The sequence below is a fragment of the Pipistrellus hanaki genome, assembly GCF_964339955.1.
Source record: "Pipistrellus hanaki genome assembly, chromosome: 11".
Lineage (NCBI taxonomy): Eukaryota > Metazoa > Chordata > Mammalia > Chiroptera > Vespertilionidae > Pipistrellus > Pipistrellus hanaki.
This window is the reverse complement of record NC_140513.1, coordinates 23,430,277-23,454,360: the sequence shown is the minus strand read 5'-3', so window position 1 is coordinate 23,454,360 and position 24,084 is coordinate 23,430,277. Positions and strand designations below refer to the sequence as shown.

General features: G+C 45.4%; 1 protein-coding gene across 1 annotated transcript in view; it reads right to left on the bottom strand.

Annotated features, from left to right (window-relative positions):
• Positions 1-10,613: 10,613 nt before the first annotated feature.
• Positions 10,614-24,084, bottom strand: part of ANKS6 (ankyrin repeat and sterile alpha motif domain containing 6) — a 39,132-nt gene continuing 25,661 nt past the window's right edge. Inside the window, exons 12-15 of the mRNA XM_084898167.1 lie at positions 23,028-23,211; positions 19,135-19,202; positions 16,758-16,874; positions 10,614-12,767 (exon numbers count right to left, since the gene is read on the bottom strand). Coding sequence (XP_084754293.1) covers positions 12,663-12,767; positions 16,758-16,874; positions 19,135-19,202; positions 23,028-23,211 — 474 coding nt within the window. The 3' untranslated portion in view covers positions 10,614-12,662. The remainder of the gene's footprint in view (positions 12,768-16,757; positions 16,875-19,134; positions 19,203-23,027; positions 23,212-24,084) is intronic.

Sequence of the window (24,084 nt, the reverse complement as noted above, 5' to 3'; positions counted from 1 at the left end):
ATATACCTAGGATTGGGACTGATGGATCATAGCATTATGAATCAGTGTGACCATAAAACAGAGGGACTGTCCGGCTGGTGTTGCTCAGTGGTTGAATATTGACCTGTGAACCAAAAGGTCGTGGTTCAATTCCTGGTCAGGGCACATTCCCAGTGTGGGGCATGCAGGAGGCAGCCAATCAATGATTCTCTGACATCATTGATGTTTCTATCTCTCTCCCTCTCCCTTCCTCTCTGAAATCAATAAAAATAGATTTGAAAAAATAAATAAATAAAACAGAGGGACTTGAATATAGGGAACTGTTACAGAATAAAAGGGCTTAGAAGCTACTTGGTGACAGTAAGGTATTCAGGAATTAGCAACAAAGGTAACTGTTACCTTCCCTAGTGAGGGGGCCAGAGGGCCAGAGAGAGGAGGGGCTACCTGGAAAGGTGAAATCGTAATTGACCTGTTCAGCCAGAGGTGAGCCCCTGGGTGCAGCTGCTGCTTGGAGATGCTGCCTGAAACTGAGACAGAGGAAAAGAAATAACCTGGCTTCCTCCTTCCTCTCATCCTCCAACTTCCTGTTAGTGCCTCTGAGTGGAGGTCAGCTGACAAAAAGCCTGCAGGTGCCAGATCCCTATGATACAGACAGAAGAGGAAAGGACCAAGATATGGATCTCAGCACACATACTTGTAGCTGGCACTTCCGCAGGCACATACCCAACATCACTGAAATCTCACAGAGTGTTGTCCAGATGGCTGTGCCAGTTTAACAGAGTCCACATGTTGCCAACACTTAGCATTATCCAACTTGCTAATATTTTTTATTGATGGGGGTAAAATTGAATCTTACTGTTGTAATTTGCATTTCTCTCAATTACTAATAAGGCTGAGCATTTTTTCATATATTTGTCAACCATTCAAGTTTCTGCCTTTCTGAAACTGCCTCTTCTTGATTTGCAAATATTTTTTGTCAGATTATACCTTGTCAGATTAAGATATTGCAAATATTTTCTCCCTGTTAACATTGTGACCTTCATTTAAAAAGAAATCTTTACCTTTCCTGTAGACAGATCTATTATTTGTATTATTAGCCTAGGGCTCTGTGCTTTTTGTATCTAATTAAAAAGTCTGTCCCCACTTACTAGCTCTGTGACCTTGAGCAGGTCATTCCTATATTTCAAATATAGATAGATAGATAGATAGATAGATAGATAGATAGATAGGGCTAAGTGTCCATCCCTCCAACTGGTAGCTATGATGTGCACTGACCACCAGAGGACAGATGCTCAACACAGGAGCTGTCATGATGTGCACTGGCCATTTAAAAATAAATGGCACCATGGACCTGGTGCCAACAAACCAACACTCAGCTTCCCCCAAATGGGACACAGGCCCCGCCACCACCCCAGAGTGACACCTCACCAAATCACAGCCAACGCTGCCAAGACCCCATGTCACAAAATGAGGCCCACAGCCCAGCACAGCTCAGAAATAGTGACTGTTGGCGCCAGGTAATGATGACACATAGCAACACCCAGCTTCCTCTCCCTAGCAACTAGCCTCCTTGGAGTTTCTTCAGCTCAGGAACACAACTTGCTTTATAAACAGGTGTAAACGCTATACAGTTTAACCAAATGTCTATGAAGCATTTTCATATGCCTTATCTCATTTGATTCTCACAGAAGTCCTGGAGTGGGTAGATAGGAGATTCAGTATACTCCTATTTTCTTTTCATTAGCCAGAAAACAGAGATTTAGAAAGTTCAGAAACTTGACCCGACTGAAAGGAAGTAAGAAATGGTGGACCTTGAAAATTATTTCATGTTTTTTCGCTGAGCAGAACATAGTCGAACACTGCTGCAGTTGAATATTTTACACTTTGTTCTCCCTGTGTGATCTACAATAATAATCTGCTTCATGTTGATATTGCTGCTGTGTTTCTGACAATTACCTGAAAGACAGGGTGGGGTACCTTATTGGGCTGGAAAAAGTTTAGCTCTGTGGTTGGCAAACTGCAGCTCTTTGGCCCCTTGAGTGTGGCTCTTCCACAAAATGCCACGGCCTGGGTGAGTCTATTTTGAAGAAGTAGCATTAGAAGAAGTTTAAGTTTAAAAAATTTGGCTCTCAAAAGAAATTTTCAGTGGTTGTACTGTTAATATTTGATGCTTCTCAACTCAGGTATGTATTAGCTAATGACCAAGGCATGAAGGTGACTCTAGGAGCAATAGATCTCCTTTCCTCTCTTTGAAGATGGTTATCAAGTGGCGGAATGTCAGAAGGTCACATAAAACCTGCGTTATGGTACACATAAGGAAATGGGCTCAGGGGGCAAACCAAGCTGCACAGCACGGGGCAGCCACTCTCGGCCTCCAATCCCATTGGTGCTCCCTGCCCAAATGGTTTTTAGCAGCCCCCATGATGGAAGCCCTCATCCCCAGGAGACCTCTGCTGGATTGGGGGCTGTAATGAAACTGGATTATTCCTCTAGACTTTGAAAACTCAAAGTCATAGCCTTTGTTTTTTACAATTTCACCTTGATTCATTTGGGTTACTACAGTTTACAGAAATCTTGTTTCTCCCGTGGAAACAACAAAGAAATGATGGCTTCCTGTGTCAAATCCCTGCAAGGTGTAGGACTTGAGAAACATTCTGCTTCTCATCTCGCATAGCCTGAGGGAACCAAAGAAATCCCAAGCATCAGGTTTTCCTGGGAGCAACACTGTGATGCTGGAACAAATATCAAAGAAAGACGTGGTTGGTGAAGTGGCAAAACAGTAACTTGAAAGTTGGGAGACAGATACAAGTTTAATTTTGTCATTGATTTGCTGAGTGACCTTGAGCAGGCACTGTCCCATTCTTGCCCTCTTTTGTCACCCATAATTTGAAGGAAAGACAGTAAGATGCTCTCTAAATTCCCTTCCTGTGTCAGTTCTGGCTGGGGTCCCAGATCCCCCTCGCACTATCCTAGGACACCACCTCCAGCCATCCCTCTGTGTTTGCAAACCCAGAAAAAGGATGAAAGGATGTCTCTCAGCCACATTTTCTTTCCATTTAAACGCAGATTTACTAAATGACGTGTCCACATTTCTCTGGAAGTGACAGCTGGTAGATACAGAGTACCTAAGGTACTTTGTCCAGATCTGACCTGGGAACTCAAGGGGAAGACAATCTCCAGATTGCTCTGGGCTGACATTGCTGCTACAAGATGATGTGAATTCTGCTATTTACAGAAATAAGTCCAGTGTGAGTTGAGGCTTTTTGATGTTTAAAACCAGATGGTATCTCCTGCCTTGATTAGCCTCAGAGCTTTGGTTCCCATGACAACCCCAAAGTTCCACCTACTGCAACTTCCCTGTTCTCTGAGCTTCATCCTCTTCCATCACTGTGTCAAGGTCTTTGGGGAATAAACCCACTAACTAGCATGTGTACAACACTTTACAGTTTATAACACACTCCAGAATTTATTACCTCATTTAGTCCTCACCACGGCCTTGCCAGGTAGCATTTGCTATTCCCTCCATTTTTCAGGTGGGGAAACTAAAACCTCAGAGGTGAGGTGATCTGCCCTCTTAGCCTTCAGTCCTGTCAGCAGGACCCAAACCTAGGTTTTATGATGTTGGACCTAATGCAGGGTCCACTACACTAGAATAATTATGAATGCCTTGCTCAGCAGACCACCTACTTGCTTATGATTCCTAAGTGGTCAGTTCTACACATGTATTGAGTCTAGATCAAGATGTGACATCGTAAGGCAAGTTATTTAACTTCTCTGTGCCTCACTTCCCTCAACTGTGAAATGGTAGTATAATGGTCCCTTCAGATGGACAAAAGAATTAAATTAGTAGTATACATGTAAAACCAGAAATCCAGTGCTCTCTGGATTTGAAGGAAGAAATAAGCCCAGGTTTTACTTTAACCATCTTGTGAACTTAAGTGAGCCATTTTGTTTGTTTGTCACAGCCTGTTTCTCCATGTACCAGCATCAAGGTGCTTGGATGCTGTGAGTGATGAATGCACAGAAGGTCCTAGGACAACACCCTCACTCACAATGCAGCGTGCACACACATCCCCTGGGGACCTTGGGAAGATCCGTTTCTGGCTCAGGAATGTGGGCATGTCTGCATTTCTTACAAGCATCCAGGGGATACTAAAGCTGCTGGTCCATGGACCACACTTTGAAGACCAAAGCTAAGGAAGCACCACTCAAGTGTTATCAAGGATCAAGCATAAAGAGTGTCATGCCCACAGGCCTCCAGTTAGCAGCTCCGTTAAAAACTCCAAAGGCTCGGGAAGCCCACTGAGAGTGCCAACAGGAAACTATTTGAAGGGTTTTACCAGGTGGGAAATTTCAGTCAGGAGAAGGGCTTCTTAGGCCCTCTGCCCCAGGCTCTGAGCATCCTGGAACCCCACACAGCTCTGATAGAAGATAACCTGTTCTGGGGCTCTCCATAGAGAATGTGAAAACGTCAACATGTTACCTCAAAATATCCTTGCTAATAATGACTTCTGCGACTCCTTAAAAATAAAAGTAAACTTTCCAAATTAAAATAAGTTGATGTGGCCCAGGAATGCTAAGTGATCTCTATGTTTTAAGTGAATGATAGAAAATGGATCAAAGCAGAGCTCACACATGGGTCTAAAGAGCACAGTCTGCACCTTGTGCTTCTTCTGTCCGGTTCTTTCTTTGCTCTCTGTTCTTCCTCTATATAACTGTGGGTTCTGAACCGAATTATCTGTAAGTTCATTGCTATGCAACAAACAAACATTTCCCATTCATTCTTGCAATTCATTTGGCCGGTCATCCCTGCCCTGGTGGCAGGTTCAGGACCCAGCTCCTCTCACTGCTACCTGCTCAGGTTCATTAATGCAGCTGCGCAGGTTTGCACCTGGCGGAGCACACGCTTCCCTTCACTGCAGCTGGTGACAAAGAGCTCCGCTGGTCCTGAGCCCCCAGGACTGGGGAGAGCACCTGAGCTGTTCATCACAGCTATGCCTCCTGAGCACCTACTCTGTGCCAAGCACTGTGCTGAGAACCGGCCTTGCATTCTCAGGGAATGCTCACACCACCCTGTGGGCGGGGAGTGTTCTCTCCCCTGTGGGTCACCCTCCGCGAAGGCCGGGGCTTGCTTTGCTCCCTGGTGCACCCCAGGGCCCACCATCAGCATCTGCTGAGTGAGTGGGTAACCAGCCCCTCGCTCTGACCGGGAGGAAACAGAGGTTGCCTTACCCGAGGAAGCCGTCACCGCCACACTGCCTCCCAATCGACATTCCCTCAGAGGGTCCCGAGTGACTCGTGCTCCTGACTAGCGTCTTCGTGAGGAGTTAGTACAAGGGCTGAGGCCACCTCCCGGAGGAAGCCCAGCCACAGCAGGTGCAGCAACACTGGTGTGCAGCCTCCAGTTTTAGATCCTTCTTTAAGGCCGGAGTTCCCCTCCACGCACGCGCAGCTTGACCATTGATAAAGCCCCTGTTCACAGGCCGGGTTCCCGGAACTGAGCAGAGAACATAGAGACAATTATTTCGCCAAAAGAGCCGCGAGCAAGTGAAGCAGAGAAGCTCCGCTGTCCGGAGACAGACAAGCGGCAAGAGGGCACGGCTGTGGGGACCGGAAGTGAGGGCCAGGGGGGAGGCAAGATGGCGGCTGTGGGGACCGGAAGTGAGGGCCAGGGGGGGCCGGCAAGATGGCACCCCCTCGAGGCTTCTGGGAGCCTCAGGAGCCCTTCCCACCTTTGGCGGGGCTCGCTTTCCGCAACGAGGACAAAGCGGTCCCGCCTCACTCATCATGAAGCATTTTCTGGGCGGGGATCCGGAAAACCTCAGTCAGCATGAAGGGGGCCCAAAAGTCTGTGTACACGTGTGGGTGGGGGGGAAAGGAGTGGGCGGCTGTGTCTTTCACACCGAAGGACAGGTGGACAAGGTGAACAGACTGACAGGGGTGGGAGCCTAGTCAGAGCGAGAGCTCCCCTTTTCCTTCTTTAAATTACACACACACACACACACACACACACACACACAGTGCCATTTGAACCATTTTAAAGTGTACAATTCAGTGACATTAAGTGCATCCACAATGTTGTACAACCATCACCATTATCTACTTATACAACCTTTTTTTTTTTTTTTTCACCAAAAGAAAATCAACCCATTAAGCAATGGCACCACATTTCCACAACATCTGGCTTTCTGTATTTTTGTATTTGCCTATCCTGCATATTTCAGATAAATGGAGTCATGTAATATGTCGTCTTTTGTGTCTGGCTTCTTTCATTTAGCATGTTTTCAAGGTTCATCCATGTTGTAGGATGGACCAGGACTTCATTCCTTTGTGTGGCTGAGTAACATTACACTGTGTAGACACATACCACATCATGTTTATCCACTCCATCCATTTAATTGTCGTCTAAATTGTTTCTACCTTTAGCCTGTTGTAAAAAGTGCTGCTATGAATATTTGAGTACAAGTTTTTGTTTGAATACCAATTTTTTAATTATTTGGGGTTATATGGTATACAATTGCTGGGTTATATGGCCATTCTGTTTTAACTTATTGAGGAACCACTCCCCGTTCTTTTCATAGGTGTTCATAGACTCAGTGACCTGGAAGGGACCTCAAAGGGACTTGGAATAGTATTGCTCAGACTGCTGAATTTCACACATCAGTAAGCTACCATCATCACCATCCCCCACCCCACCCCACAAAAAAAAAAAAAAAGTAGTAGGGACTTTTGGCAAGATCAAGTCCAACCCATTTCCTTGAACTTGTTTTTCTCACATCACCTCCAACATGGGTTATTTGAGAAGCACATATGTGGTCCAGTCCTCATCCAAAGTCTAAATTCCCCTCTCCAGCTGCCCTGGGCTTGACCAGCCTCTGAGGGCTCTTCTGAGGGGTGCCCCCCTTTTAGACAACCCTGATCCCTGGAATGTTCTTCCTCATGGAGAGCAGGCCCTATCTTCTTCAGGACTGGGACCCAGTCCACCCTTTTTCCCAAATGTTCTGTAGGGCTGAGCATGTCAACGTGAAATCCTGATAACCAGGAGAGTGGAGAGGAGGCATTCCCCTGACTTGTAAAAATTTTTAGAAGAAACAGAATCTCCAAGCTATTTATAGCATAAGTGCCTCCCCCCATTTAAGAGAGAGAGAGAGAGAGAGAGAGAGAGAGAGAGAGAGAGAGAGAGAAAGTGACAGAGAGAGAGAACAAGCCCTAAAGACTAACAAGGTTTTGTTTTTTGTTGCTGTGATTGGCTGAGCTTGTACCAATTCAACATTTCTCTATGTGCTTGGCAGCAGCAAGATAGCATGGAGAAAATGTGGACTCATGAGAGAGAGGGGGATGAGACCTGCATTCAAACCGACTGTCTTGTTAATTGGGTGATTTTGGTGAGGTTCATTAATATCTGGATCACAGTCTTCAAATTGGCAGAGAGGGATTTTTAAGGCCTCACAGGGTTATTATGAAGGAGGCAAGGCCACTTATAGAAGCACCCGGCACACCGCAGGTGCTTGCTCCATAACAATTATCGCTGGAAGGAATCTAAGCATTTTATCCTTCATGAGCAAAATCAAAGTGAGAAGACAAATTCGCCATTATTTAATATACATTTGGCAAACAAAAAAATTCCTTCAAAGAATCAATTCCCTGTATGGAAACAACAATAGAATATTATTAAAGAGTGTCGCTAAGGACCCACTGGTCAGTGCTGAAATAAAATGGCATCCTGGTTTCTTACTAAAGGACCCAGTGGCCCTGCCTTACCTTACCTTAGGGCCATGGTCAGCAAACTGCGGCTCTTGAGCCACATGCGGCTCTTTGGCCCCTTAAGTGTGGCTCTTCCACAAAAACCACAGCCTGAGCGAGTCTATTTTGAAGAAGTGGCATTAGAAGAAGTTTAAATTTTAAAAATTTGGCTCTCAGAAGAAATTTCAATCGTTGTACTGTTAATATTTGGCTCTGTTGACTGAGTCTGCTGACCACTGCTTTAGGGTAAGGCCAAACCCTAGCCCACACACCTGGAGGGTGGGCTCAGGTCTCCCTGGAGCACAGCTATGCCATGTGTATGAGCCCAAGAGAGTTGGCTTCATCAGGAACTGGAAACCTGGAAGAAATTACGCGGATGGGAGCTGGTTCACCCCAAGGGAGCCCTGGGTGGTAGGAAGATGTGGTCTCTGCTTTGGAAGGAAGTTGAAGACAAATCAACTAGGCTTTCTGCTCTCTCCCACTGCTTGGTGACTGTTTATTTCCCTCCTATCATCCCCAAGCTTTGGTGACTCGCTGTCCAGAGATTGGCCTCTCAGCTGAGGATGAAATTTAAGGCGGGGCTAATCCCCTTGTGGGCTGCAGGTTACAGAGAAGAGCCCGTCAGGCTGTGGGGAACCTGGCATACCATGGAGAACTATTCAAGGAGAACCTCCATCCCAAGGGATATGACTTACTGCCCACATCCCCAGGGAGCAGATTGATTATTCCTGGGTCCTGGAGAATCCCACATTGACTTTATCAGGGAGAGCATCGGCATTCACTTTGCATGTTCAACAGGATCTATTGGTTAATAAGATGTGATTATCTTGCTTGAATAGACAAGGACAGATGGGCATGGATGGCTGCACAACACCTTCAGTCAGGTCCCTGGTCCATAGGAAGTATCTTCTTGGCAACACAGGTCAGCACGGATGTCACAGCTGTCTAGCCTTGGCCAGGCCTGCCCGGATGTCGAGGGCAGCGCAAAGGCTAGAGCAAAACTGGAAGGCTTTCCTGTTTCTGCTCTGTCTGCTGGACCAGCTCCTGCGACTGGCTGGGAAACCTTCCTGTTTCTTTCTGTCCATCTTGCTAGGAGTTCCTGGCAACTTTAGGACTCTGTTGCCACAGAGCCATCTCAGCTGCTGCTACCTCTGAGGCTGCTTCTGGCCTCACCTACCCAGCCATGGTTACATCTGGGCAGGTGGGAGAGAGGGTTTCAAATAGGCAACCATTGTGATTTCACATATCTGCACATCATCACACAGTATGATAATCTGATCTTTGGCACCTGGGGAGCGCTCTCCCCCAGATAACAAGAAACTGAGGCTCCAGGTGAAAAGAAATATGCCTGATATTACCCAATAAAAAGTGGCTCAGCCCCAAACCCCTGTGCTAGGGCTGACTCTAGAATCAGTACTCTTCCCAGGGTTACAAACAGCTTCCATGCATTTCAAAGAACCAGAAATTAGGAAGAAAAAAAAAAAGGTATCTAACTTACCACGTAACGATATTTAACCCACTACGATAGCCTGCCTGCCTTCACACTGTCCCCCACATCTGGGGGCCCTTTCTCTTCCTGCCCCTCTTGTCTGCTGTAGTCTCCTTCTTTCTAGCTCCAGCCACTCCTGTCGAGCAAACCTGAGCTGTCACTGACAATATCCTCCAAGCTGTTGGGCTAGCACACACCTTTTTGACAAGACTCCTCACATGGCACTGCAACATTTTAATCATGAGCTTGTCTCCTCTAAGATACTGTGAGTTGCCTGAGGGCAGAGATGGGTTTTTTAATCTCTGGATCCAAAGCACCAGCATGGGGTGGGCAAAGGGTAAATACTCAGTAAACATTTTCTTTGCACAACTAGCCAGCCTCCCTGTAATGGTCTGCATTAAACCAAGGAGGCGGAAGCCTTCCTCTGACCACCGGAGGCATCGGGAGGCAGGGCGTGGACACGCGGCACACTCCAAGCAGGAAGGACAGTGCACAGCTTCTGGGAAAGTGCCCTCCCCTACAGGACAGAGGGCCCTCTGAGCAGGGTCCTAGCCATCTCAAAGTCAGGGACCCCTTCACCTCTGCAGAGAGCTGCTGGGGAGAGAAAGGACCATTAACAAAGACAAGTGAAGCCCTTGAAGGTGCCCTCAACCCATCCCAGGGACTGTGGGCTTCGTGGCTGCCACTGTCCCAGTTAAAGCAGGGTCCCATTGCCTGTGTTCAAGGAACCTGTCTTGCAAGAGCACCATGAAGGAGCATGCAGTGATCAAATGTGTGGGAAATGGTACAAGCCACCTGGCTCCCTTCAAAACAAAGACTGTTGTACTGAAGGTTCTGGCATGTCCTACAGCAAAGATAATTATGGAATTTTGCTGTGCCCCAGTGTCTACCAAACCTATTTGATCCAAGAGCTTCACCCCACTTTCACATATACACCCCTATTGGTTTCCCTTTATTTAAAACCTATTAACATCCTGTGAAAATAGTCATCCAGGGAACACACTTGGGGAAACGCTGGTGAAGGTCATCGAGCAAGGGAAACACTGTGAAGGGGTTCAGCCTCCTGGGGGAAGGGTCACCTGAAGTGAGAAGGGTCATCAGAAAAGGGGTTATGGCCCAGAAAGGGGACCAGAGATCCCTCACAAAGCAGCACACAAACTTCCTGGGTGAAAAAGCCTTAGAACCACTGAGTCCAGTGAAAAAGACAAGAGAAGCATCCATTCTGAGGCTTAGTTTTCCCATCTGCCAAATGAGAATAATCGGAGTCATCAGACAAGATCATGGACATTTGCATTTGTGGAAAGCTGATGCCCAGCTCTTGTGCATTGTGGGTGTTCAATCAAACTTACCTGAGTATGAGCTGGACAAACATGGGCTTATGAAAAGGACTGGAAAACAGTGAAAAGCTGGCAGAGGACCTCAAGGCACATAACTCAGAGGCCATTTATTTCATGTACAAAAAAAAATTTCAAGGCCATTTATTTCATGTGCAAACAGACCTAGGCCATCCCTGTGCTTCTTGCTCCAGGAGCCTGTGGGAGTCAGTGGAAAGAGCACAGGCTCAGAAGTCTACCAGTTCAGTTCAAAGCCAGTCTGCTCCTTCTGCGTGTGTAATAGGCACACAGCTTCACTCCTCCATGTCTGTTTCCCCAATGGGCAGGATGGGGTTAAACCATGCCAGCTTCCAGGGCGACAGGATGAATGACACTGAGGTCAAGCTGCTGCACACAATGGTGCCCGATGACCGTGTCTCCTTAAAGGAGGCTGGCATGTGAGGAACAATTATGAAGACATTTGTCAGTGATGGCTAAAATGAAACCCTTTCTCTCCAGTCATGTGGAAAGTTCGCTTCAGCAGGTAGGAGGATGGGAGGACGCAGAACCAGCAGCACCCACTCGACTGACAGGCAGAGGGAGAACATGATCAGGCTCCAGGCAATGCAGTAATGACCACTTCTGAGAGCCAATGGAGCAGAAATGGGCATTCATGGCTGGGGGAAGGAGAGGGGAGAGGCCTCGCAAGCATCCAGCATGTACCCTGCAGGGCTCATGAGAAGGATCAGAATTCTGTGAAGGTTACCACATCTAGAATACATCCTGCAGACCAAGCACTTTATGTATTCTGCGCTAAGCTCCAATGAAGAGGCTAAGTAACCCATCTCTGGCTACACAGCTGGCCACCCACAGGGCTGGATCTGAACTCTGAGCCTTAGTCCAGAGCACAAACTCTTTCAACTCCGCTGTGCTGTGCTGTTCCTTAAGGTTGGGATTGGATTTCCCATTCACATCTCTTGCCTGTTGATGATGCAAGGGTGGAGACTGGCTCTGGCTCGTCCCTCTACCCCCAGCACCCAGCAAATGACATAAATGCAGCAAGTGTTGGCTGAGTGAATTACTCACTTGAAAATAGTACAGAAGGCTACTGGATTTAAATTCAGAGCCCTCTAATATAACATGGTAGAAAAACTACGTGAGTCAATGCCCTTCTGAGAAACATAGCACTAATAGAGTCTAGAAAACATTCCAAATTCTCTGCTTCTTTGCCTAAAAGATGTGAGCACTGAAGTTCTTCCATAATGTAATATATTAAGGCCTTCTGCTCCCACTTGAAGTGCAGAAAGTCCTACAGTGACCTGGGATGAGTGGTGTGGAGTATCAGAGCATAATCTTGCCTGACCACAGATGAGGAAACTGAGGGCCAGAAAACTAAGGGATCTCTCAAGTTCACACAATGAGCCTCCTCCATTTTCCAGGATAAAAGGCTGTCTTTGCAATAAAGAAAAGCACATTCAACACACACATCCTATTGCATGTTGTATGCAGTAGGTACAGTGAGGTATTAAAGCAGAGTTATGTACAAAGCAATAAGGGACCCCAGTGACTGGAGGGATTAGAAAAGGCTTCATCTGAGAGATGAGTCTAAGTGTGGGGAACAAGTTAGAAGTTTTAAAGAAAAATGTAGCAGAAAAGGCTAATCTACCAAAACATGCTCTTCCTCAGGAAGGAGTTGTTGCTGTGAAGCCACTCCTGAACAAAGACTACGTTTCCCAGTGTCCTTTGCATCCAGGTATGGCCATGTGACTGCTGGTGACCACTGGTGAATGGGAGTAGGAGGAGCCAGTGGAACAGGTGCAGTTAAGAGCAAGGCAGTAAGAAATGGCTGTGCCTTCACCTTCACCATCCCTTTCCTCTTCTGCCAGCTAGAAAAGACTCTGAGGCCCCTGGGAAGGCACAGTCACAGATGAAAGAAGCTGGGCCCCCGAACTACCACAGCAGAGCAGGGGAAGATGGGTGTTCCAGGCAGAGGGAACAACATGACTAAGGCACAGTGGTATGACAAGGCACGGAGTGTTTCGGGGAACCGGGAAGATTTGAGGGTGGCTGGTACACTGGCTGTGTGGAGGCAGTGTTGAGATTCAGAAAGCTCACGCTGGTGGCCACAGGAAGGAGGATCATGTACAGGGATTGTTTCCAGGCGCCCTGGTGTTGCTGGCGCTGCTCTCAAAGGAAGAATGGAAGTTGTGAATGGTTTCCTGTAAAATCTGTCTCTCACGTCCCTGTGGAGGAAATGGAAAACAGACACAGAAAGTCTTGTTAAATCTTTTAACCATTAATTCAATTGACACAGTGCTGTTAATGTTCAACTCATATCTGAAGAACCTATGGGGTGTCTTGGGGAAATAATTGACTGAGTACCAAGTTTAATAAGACACTCTGAGTCAGGCTCTCCCCCAGCACCCACCATCACAGCATGCCAAAGACTGGAGAGGCCCTGAGACACAGGAATCCAATCCCCAGGGATGAGCATGGACAGCAGAGCCCTGGAAGCAGGACTGACTTGCCCGGGTCACATGGCATGGAAAGGAGATCTCCTCCCCTGCTTTGCTTTGTATGATCTTCCAGCCCTTGGGTTTCCAGGGGATTCTGTGGGAGCCAGACTTCTTTCTGCTACAGCGTGAGAGTTTGAACAGCCTTACTCCTCCTTGCCCAAAGGATGTCACATTCCTATTCACAGTGATTCACCCCATCCCTGCAAGGTCTCCCCTTCCTGCCCCCTTACACACACAGTTTGAGATAGAAAAAGAGGGGATGTAAATGTGTCTTTAAGCCTAGAGAACATCTCTACTGAATGCCTGGCCAAGAGGCAGCAATACACAGAGGTTAAGACTAGAGACTGGAATCAAACAGCCTGGGTTCAAATCCCATCTCTGCATTTACTAGCTCTGTGGCCTTGAGCAAAGAATTTTTTCTCTCTGGGCCTTGGTTTCCTTATTTATCAAACAGGGATAATAATAGCACCTTAAATGGCTGCTGCTGACAGCGGACCTTGTGTAAGCAGCAGAAGCCTACAGTTCCTGCCCTCAAAAGGTAGCAGCGTGGCTTAAACATATATTTTTAAAACCAAAAACATAAATATTTAGAAAACAAGAAAAATAAATAAATGTGGTTAAAATGTAAAGCAAATTAAAAATGAGTAATCTCTGGAGATTATTCTCTGCTAAGAATAAAAAGAATACAAGTCCATTAAATGAGCGCAGACACCAAACTCTCTCATTTCATGAACTCCCCACATCCAGAGGGGATCCCTCTCCAGACTCCCAGGTGGAGCTTTCTAGTGCTGACATGGTGCCCCTGACACCTGACAGGGCAGAGGGAGTCTCCCTTCAGTTAGTTCTTCCAGATCATTTTAAATAAGCTGGGAAAATGCCACCAGGATTCCATCAACACAAACCGGAAGGCTGCAGGGCAGAGGGCAGAGGAGCAGGTGTGGGGGTGGAGGATCCTGAGTCCCCTCTCTGTGCTCACTGGTGGGGGCCTCTTAAGGCATGATGCACCTCTCTTCCCCCCACTGCTGAGTGTCCATGCCTATAAAATGGGATAATGTCGCATGCTGGGGCTGTGATGAGGCTCAACCTGAGATAATGAATGAGGTGACACTATGCAAACTGCAGAAGGCGGAAAAATAAACAGGAGGGTGACAGCGATGCCATTATTAAGCATCACCTCAGCCTTAATTGCCTGAGAAACGAGGTCAGAGCGAGACAGGGTTCCAGCATTCTCTGCCTCCTAACCTTAGGAGGGAACCGAGGATGATGAAAACCACAATCGTTCCTGCATCCACAACTGATTAAAGATGATGATGATAACTGCCCCTAAAAACCCCTGAGGTTCAAAGGACCTGCCTGATAATTCTCAAAAGAAAAAATTCTCAAACAGCCATTAAAAGTAGAAAAAGTGTTTTGTCTGTCTAATAGTTAAAGAAATGCAAATTAAAACAAGGCACATGTTTTGGCCTATCAAATTAATGAAAATTAAACAACATATCAAACTCATACCCACAGCTAGTGGGGATGTTCACTGGCTCTGTCTGGAAAGTAATTCAAGAGAAGATAACGTATACCTTGAATTAGACTCTCTGGCTCTATAATTCCACTTTAGACATCTATTCTGAGCAGATTATTAGAAAGCCATAAACACAAAGTTGCCCCCTGCAGCACTAGAGAAAGTTTGGGTATCTACATCCAACAAGTGGGAATTTAAAAATAGGAACTTTGGTAGATCCATGCAAACTTATATTAAAAGGAGTTGTTAATGGCATGGGTAACTGCATATTTAATGTTAAACAAAGAAGGTAGGATGTAAAAAAAAAAAATGTATCTCAGCCACATAAAGACAAACATTTGGCACAGAATACTGCAGAGTAATCTTCTCAAATGTAAACAGTCTTGGCCTCTGGGTAGATGGACTGTGATTTCTTTAAAAATTCACCTTTTTTGTTACTGTGCAAATTTAGTAAAATGAATATGTACTGCTTTGATAATCACAAAAAGTGGGAATGGGAAGAAAAAAGCAATCAATGGCTTAAGACCAATCAAAGGTGAAACTCAGGTGATCATTTCTGGGTATCCTTCTCCAACATATAAACTTCTTGAAACTAACTAATCAGCCGACTCACATACATAGAGCAGCCTGAATATTAGAGTGGGTTTGCATGGAAGTTACATGGCTTACAGGCTGAGGGTCCACAGTGCTTTGCTGATTTTTCTTTATGGCTGAGACAGGTTTTTAGTTGATATTCTTTTTTTTTCTTTTTAACTTAGGCTAAAATGTTCTACATCTAGAACTTTTTCTGTCCTTCCTTTACTGGCCCACATGTGGCTTTCCCCACCTCCATCCTCTCCTTGGCTCACATCTCTGAAGGCCAAAGGAGGAAGGTCTGAAAACTAAGCCAATTAACTGAGGAAGCGTATGCAACTCTGCTATGAATGACAAAGTGCTGCCTGAATATTTATTTGCTATTGGTGCTACAAGTCTGGTCAATACTTCTGTGCATACCTGGCAATACAAAGAACCATAAAACCGATCATGCTCTCTGACATAACCACGTATCGTGGAACAGAGCCTGAGGAATAAACCACAGAAGGACAAGAGGCAGAGATGTCTACTATGGTAGTTGTTGTAACAGCAAAATCCCAGACGAGGCACTATAGTGCAACAAATGGGGAGCCGTTAGGCAAAGTGTGGAAAAGCAGCAGATAAGCAAGTATTGTACATTGTTGTTGGAATGAGAGACGATAAAGCCAGCCCAGATTAGGGAAAAACGCAGAAGGCAAAGACATGTCAATGGCCAGATGCTACTGAAACATGACTGCCGGACTAATATCTACAAAGTGGGTGTGATTTGCTTTTCGTGTTTGTTTGTTTGTGTTTTGCACATGTGTGCCTTTGGGTGAGAAAGAGGCATTGCTAATCTTTAAAGGTGAAATTTAACATTAGACAAAAACGCAGGATGCCAACAATACCAACAGTGATTGATGGGTTGCTGTGTGCCAGGAGCTCGAAGCATTTTAGTCCTGGCATCAATGCCATCATTCCTGCCTTCCAGACAAGGACAGCCTGGCTCGGAGAGGTACCTGACTTGCCCAGGGTAGCTCAGGGAGTGGGTGCAGGTGTTGTGATTCAGACACAGGTCGGCCTGACAGCAGGGCATGTCTTAATCACTGTCCCTGCTTCCAGTGTGCTCTCGAGGGCATTTCCCAGCCCTATAGGTTCAAATTACTGGAGGGACGATTTTATTTTATTTTTTAATTTTTAAAAAATATATTTTATTGATTTTTTACAGAGCGGAAGGGAGAGAAATAGTTAGAAACGTCGATGAGAGAGAAACATCGACCAGCTGCCTCTTGCATACCCCCTACTGGGGATGTGCCCGTAACCAACGTACATGCCCCTGACTGGAATCTCAGTCCTCAAACCGACGCTCTACCACTGAGCCAAACCGGTTTCGGCTGGAGGGACGATTTTAGCTGAATCTCAAGAGAAACAACCTTATGGGAAGAGAGACCTGGAAAAGGAACAGGTCTCACTCGGAGGCAGTGAGCACCTGGTCATGACACGCATGCAAGCAGAGCCAGCCTCTGTCAAATATGCCAGGGATAAAATTAGACTCCGAAGATCCTTGGAAACACGGAGGGCCCAGAATCCTAGTAGAGCTCTGAGCTGTTGAAAACAGGGGGAGAAAAAATAAAAAAGATTGAGAACAATACCTTGCCTGCATTCAGTTCAGAAATTGCTGCCAGAATCTGCTGCCTGGATCCATCTGTCTTAATACCCAGCTCCTTCAAGTCGCCGTCAGTGAGGGTGAGGAACGCTTCCATATCCACCTGGGGAGAAAGTGGGGGATTCGCTACCATCCGCCTGGTGCCACACCTCTGTGCCCAACCACGATGGAAATATCATGATTATGAGCTATTAGTGCTTATTAGTAGTGAATTAATTATGACTTACTATTTCCAATTCCTGACTTTATGCTGAAGGTTTAGTTGAAAGTATCAGTAAGAACTAACTCTCCTGAACTCCAGCCCTGGAATTTTCTGGAAAATCCTGAAGATGGAAAAGTAAGAAAAGCCTCCGAGCAGTAATCTGGGTGGCTGGAGTGGTAAATGTCCAAGTCCTGCTGTTAGAAAGTAAATCCCAGTTTTGTGGGACTTTTAACAATATTGACTACTGCACAGAAAGTAAGGGTAAATGGAAGTACTCACCATGTTTCCCCCCAGAGGACAAGAGAGACGCAGACTGTGGAAAGATAGAGAAAATAAACAAGCAGAAGCAATAAGGAAAGAAAAGCACAGCGAACGGAGGTGGAGAAGGGCTCAGAGTAAGGGCATCCCAAAGCCGTACAGAGTTACTGTCTGACCCCAGTAACTTGCTTTCTACGGGAGAAATTCTTTCTGTCATTCCTGCCTGAGCCTCAGCTCCAGGAGAAACACCTTCCACCCCATCTTTCCTTCTCTCTTTTAACAGTCACTTTATTTTCCCAGATTTAAAAAAAAATAAATAAAAATAAAAAAATAAAAAATAAAAAAAATTCTTGGCCCAGGTTTGAGTTGGTGGGAAAAGGTATACTCCCTTATCCAATCCCAAGCTCTCTCTGAGATGCATCCAATCCATCTCCCATCTCTCTGACGATTAGCTCCTCTGGGACTTTACAGCTCAGGCACGAAAGAGTGCCATGGTTTTGACTAAAACCACCTGCCCCTTGACAGGCAAGACACTCACTCCCTTCTGCCCCCATCCCAGACATGTGGCAGAGACGCCACATCCAGTTCCCTGTGGCCAGCTCCTCAGAAGGCAGGGAATATGTAAAGCAAGAGTAGGCAGCCATCAGCAAACAGAAAAGACTTTCTTGTTGACCATAAAAATCCCTGCTCAAATGGAAAACTCCAGGGAGACGGGAAGGACAGACCGGATAGGGCAGAAAAGCAAAACGGGGAAGAAAGTCACATCACCCCAATCTGTTTCTTGAAAGAAAATACAAACTCCTTAATTGCATCTTGAGCTCGCTGGGGACAAGGACTGATTCTCTTGATTGCTACTATATTTATGACAGTTCCATGTACTAAGCTGAGCACCAGAATATTCTAAACCAGTGATTACACCCTGGCTTAATCCACAGAAGAATTTTATTTGGCCAAAAGAAGAAATATTTTAATAGCTTATTGAGATATAATTCATCTTCTATATAGTCCTCCCATTTAAAGTATACAATTCAAAGGTTTTTAGTACAGAGTTGCGTTACAATCACCACACTCCATTTTAGAACATTTTCCTGTCCATTAGAAATCACTCCCCAATCTATCCTCCCCGTATTCCCTAGCAATCTCTGTCTCTACAGATTTGCCTATTCTGGACATTTCATATAAACGGAGTCATACAACATGTGGCCACTTGTGTCTGGCTTCTTTCACTTATCAATGTGTCATGTTCTCAAGGTTCATCCTGTTGTAGCATGTGTCGGTGCTTCATTCCTTTTTTATGACCAAGTTACAGTCCGTTGTACAGTGCAGTGGGCATTTAGGTGGTTTCGACCTTTTGTTGATAATACTGCTATGGACATTTGTGTACAGATTTTTGTTTGGACATGTGTTTTCCTTTCTCTTGGGTGTATACCTTTGTGGGGTCAGACAGTAACTCTATGTTTAACATTATGAGAGGCTACCAAACTACAGGACAGTCATATTTTAAATATGTGACTGTGAGTGCTTTGAAGCAAATAGGAACTCTCTCAGATGAACACAGACTCTATAGCCAGACACTTAGCACAGAATCATTAGGATGTGCCTCTGATCCGCTTTAAACCTACAGGCCTGTCAGTCAATCCCCTTTGACAAGTGTGTGGACAGACTCAAACTTGATGAGAGAGAGAGCAGCGCTCAAAATTACAAACGTTTATTACAACAAAACAAGCCATAAGGTCCCCAGGATCTCACTGTGATGAACTGAACTAAATGTGCTGAACACGAATTCTATTTCCTCAGCTGTCTCAGTGAAAAAGATCAAAGCTGGCAAAATGAAAACCCACATATTTAGACAAATGTTTTTAACAGCAAGATTTAAATTGACATTCAGAAAGAACATCCTTACCTCTTGCTCCTCAAAAATGGGCTGGTATTTCTCAAGTGACAATTTCTTAAGGATTCCAGTCAGTTCATCTTCAAGAGGGAAAGATGTGAAAAAAAATACCATTTTAAAATTTGATAAATGTATCAAAAGAGCGAACTTCAAACTTTCATTGACTCTCCAATGGCTGCAGCCATCAAGTTCCTGGCATTCTAGCTGCTGGGACTAAAACTCCGCCTTCTGTCCAAGAACAGTTTTTAGTTATGATTTCTTGACTGCTGGTCTCTGCACCTGCAGTGAACACTAATGCCAGCAAGTCCCCAGCTAGTCAGACAAAGAACTTAAGAGAAGAAGCAGGTGCGGTTGAGACCAGAGTCGGGGTTAGGCAGAGGCTGTGGGCTTCCAGTAAGAAGGTCACATCTCAGTGAAGCAGCAGTGCCAGAGGGGCAGAGACCAGGGGAAAACAGAATATTTTGGGTATCGAGATATCAGAGTAGGGAGGGTAGAGAAAGAAAAGACCAGCATCTGAGGGCTTGAAGAAATATTTATTCACACATTCAATAAGTATTTATCAGACTAGGCAATGAGGACTCAATAGGGACCAAATAGACGACAAGCAGGCTGACAAAGAAGGAACAGAACAGTATGTAAAATACACCCATCATTGCCGATTTCAACCTACCAATGTAATGTTCCTGAAAGTGGAACTGGGAAGAGAAATACAGGATTAATGCATCATTATATAATACTAGATGCCCAGTGCACAAAATTCGTGCACTTGGGCATCTAGTATTATATAATACTCCCTCCACATGCTGTCTTCCTCCACAGTGGTGTCCCTCAGCCCGGCCTGCGCCCTCTAGCAGACCGGAAGCCCTCAGGGGATGTCCGACTGGTGGCTTAGGATGCTGTTTTATAGAGGATGGTCAGGAAAGGTTTCTTTTATAAGGCATCCTTTGAGTACTAAATGAAGATGTGCAGATGTCAAGGGAAGAGTAGCAGGCAGGGGGAACAGTAAGTGCAAAGGTCCTGGGGCAGTGGGTGCAGTTCACAGAAGAGTGAACTTGAGGTTAGAAGGCCTGAGTTCCTTCTTTTATTCACTCATTGCACCTGCCTGAGTTCCTTCTTTTATTCACATGTGTCTACTATGTGCTGGGAATGCCAGCATGGAAGGTTCCTGCTATGAAGGAGCTCAGTGTGGCTGGGAAGATATAATGAAGAGGTGACAACTGATGCACACTGCTCACCATCAGGCACCTGGTACATGGATGACCTGTTTGCTCTTTACAAAACCCTATGAGGTAGATCCTATTACTTTCCCACTTACAGATGAGAAAGTAAGGCACAGAAAGGTTAGGCGCCATATCCTGGGTAGGTCATACAGCCAGTCCAAGGGGACTCAAACCCAAGCTCTAGCTACCAGGTCTGTACTATTCACCACGCTCTGCCACTTCTCCCATTGGTGATGAGTGAAGGGCACAAACAAGGGGGTCTGGGGACAGAGGGGACAGCTGGCCCAGCCGAAGGAGCTGGAGATCTTTCACAGAAGAGCTGCTATTGAGCTAGGATGTATGCGATGAATTGAGTCCCAACTCAGACATAATCCAATGTAGTTTCACAACACCAAAACCTTTGCTCCTGCTGTTCCCTCCACATGCAGTCTCCCTCCACAGTGCTGTGCTGTTAAATGGTTAACAAGTGCCTCTCAGGGGAAATGTATTCATGTGCTTAGGTACGTAAGTTTACTGCAGAGTTTACTGATATAAAGAATGTGTCATGCACAATTTACATATGTAAATAGGTTATACAATACTCTTTATTATAAATTCCATATAGCAACTGTTCTCATTGCATTTCAGGTGTCTCACTGAATTCTTGTACCTATAGCTAGGGAGCGCAACGTATTTCCAACATAAAGGCTGGTTAATTGTTCCTTTTATGTGATATGTAAGATGAAATGAAACAATGAAGACATACTAGTAGGTTAGAACTTCATGTGAGCAAACTTTGCTGAATTAGATAACAGTTTTCAAATCCTGGAAGAATATTTTCTCAATTTCTTGTGCTATTCACAGCATATCAGTACCGGACATGACACTTTTAAGTTTAACCTGCAGTTAACATTGACTCCCATGAACTAGGTCACGTCTAGGTGAGCTATAAAACAACAAACTTAGCCCTGACTGGTGGTGTTTGTGAATTTCCATGGTGTAAAATACACCCATCATAGCTGATTTCAACCTACCAATGTAATGTTCCTGAAAATGGAACTGGGAAGAGAAATACAGGATTAATGCTTCATTATATAATACTGGAGGCCAGATACACAAAATTCATGCACTTGTGAGAGGGGTCCATCCCAACTAGGGCTCTGCAAACCTTTTAAATAATGAATAAAAGGGGGAAAGAGTGGGCATGGACAATGCATGCACATGTCCACTGTCTCAACTGTTTTTGAAAAAAGGTGAGGTACAAATATCTAATTGAATCATTAGGGGTTTCAACTCCTGGAAGCCTCTGAGGTGAGAGAATTCATGAGTAAAAACTTAAAGATTCCACCTAGAAAACACAGGAGGAATGGGCTTGCTAGTGAAATCTGAAGCTTTTATAAATGATCGCACTAGATATCACAAAACAATAAAGAGGATGCCAACAGCAGCATGCATTTATCAACTCAGGACAGACTAGAGCCTAAGCAGCTGATTCTGACTTATCACTTGCTGGGCAGAAACCTGCTCAGCCCGACTGCCCTGCAGCTGCAGGGAGGGACCTGCAAATGCACTGGTGAGGCCCATATGCACACTGAGATTCTCCAGCCCTCTCTGATTTATACTCCTTGATTTGCACCTGCCTGGGCCCCTATCTCTCACGGGAGCTCTGCTCCCTCCTTCCCCACCCCCATTTCCAGGGCAGTGTTAATTATGACCTTCTCTTCATCTCCCTTTATCTTTCCTGGGGCCTCACTGCTGGGCCTCCTCGCCTGCCCTGCCATCCGCTCCTCCTTTCCCTCATCATCCCCTCGGGAGAGGCTTCAATTCATGCGTGCAGGTCCCAAGTCCTGCTAGCAGTGGACGTCTACAGCTTTTGCTTGCCCGGCATCCATCCTCCTCCTCTTTCTGGAAACAGCACTTCAATTTTCCTGTGAAGAGCCATTTCTCTGTCACTTCCAATCCATACCGTGTAGGCAGTGCAGACTCCAATCCTGGCTCCAAAGACAGACACCAGACCTTGGCCTGGCCAGTCAGCACATTCACCCCCATGGACCCAGAGGTAGTCAAGGATGACACAGTTGTGATAAATATAGCCACAGCAGGCCAATGACCTTTCCGCTTGGGATTTTCTTGGATCTACTGAGAAGTCAGCACTCTTTCTGCTGGGGTTGCTAAGTTAGTAGGAAGAGGAAGTAAGCTGAAAGCTGCTTGGGGAACAACCTTGTCATCACTCAGAGAGAGCCTACGTGAGATGTGGAGAGAAATACTCCCAAACCACCTGGATCCAGACATGCCTGAAGCACACCCTAGACACATCCATCATATGAACCAACAAATGATGAGGTTTTGTTTTTGCTTTTTGCTTAAAGCAACTGAGTGGAGATTCCATCACTTGCAACTGAAAGAATTCTGATTTATACAAGGTTCAGGGAGTAGTCCCTAACTGCTGTTGGAGAAATAGTTCTACTGGCATGTGTTTGTGTATATAAACAAAACTTACTACATTCAAAACCTATGAGGTAGCTTACCATACCTTAAGCACAGTGAAGACAAAAATACAAGGTAGAATCAGGGAAGGGGAGGGGCCAGTGTTGTCGTTTATTTGTAACCAATAAGCCTGACCTAGGATGATTATAGCAATGAAAGGCACCTGCCAGGTCACCATGGTGAAGTAAAGGGTGGGGTTCAGGACCTCAGGGGACTCACCCTCATCGGTGATGGTGCCGCTGCTAGAGCCCCCACTGCTCTTGGACTGCCGGTGGGACGAAGAGGAGGACACTGAGGACTCGGCCGCATGGCCTTTGGGCGAAGGGGAGGGGGTGAGGGTGGGGGAGGTACTTTTGGAGGTAGTGGAAGTTCCAGACGGAGGCCTTTTGCTCATCTCCAGTTTCTGCACAAAAGATTAAGACAAATACATAGCTATCACCTGGAAGGTGAAATGATTAAAACAGACATACAACAGAGAACATTCAACAGGATATCTAACCAGGATTATGAAATCTATTTTTTTTAAAAAACACATGAAAAAATAAATTAAATTAAAAAATAAAAAATACATGAAAGTAAACACAGTATTATTACTAGAACAGTTACGGGAGAATCCTCCCTGGAGCTGAGCAGTGGGATGGAAAAAGTGGCCCATTAAGTCAGGAAATTCAGGGATTAGTCCTGCCTCTACTAGCATCAGGTCCTTGGCCAAGTCCCCTACCTCTCAGTTAACCCAGTTCTAACATGAAAGTGTGGCTTATGTACACACAAAACCCCTTTCTGCTCTTGATGTCTGATCATCTAAACCAATTGCTTCCAACCTTTCACCAAAGGACACATTGTCTCCGTGTGTGTGTGTGTGTGTGTCTGTGTGTGTGTGTGTGTTTACCATTTAGTTTTAAAAACACTTTTTAATTTAGAAATATTTTGATTTACCGAAGAATTCCAAAAACATAGTTCTGTGTATCCCTCAGCCAGCTTCCCCCGATGTTAACATCTCACATAACCATAGTACAATTATCGAAATGAAGAAATTAACACTGGGACACACTGTTAGCTAAACTACAGACTTTACTCAGATTTCATTCCACTGCTTGTTCCACTAATGCCCTCATTCTCATCAGGATCTGGCCAGCTTCCCATTCCATATACTTGTCACGTCTTCATCCCCTCCAATCTGTGACAGACAGCTCTTCAGTTTTACCTTATCTTTCATGACCATGACACTTTTGAAGAATCCTGGTCAGATATTTGTAGACTGTCCCTGAAATTGGGT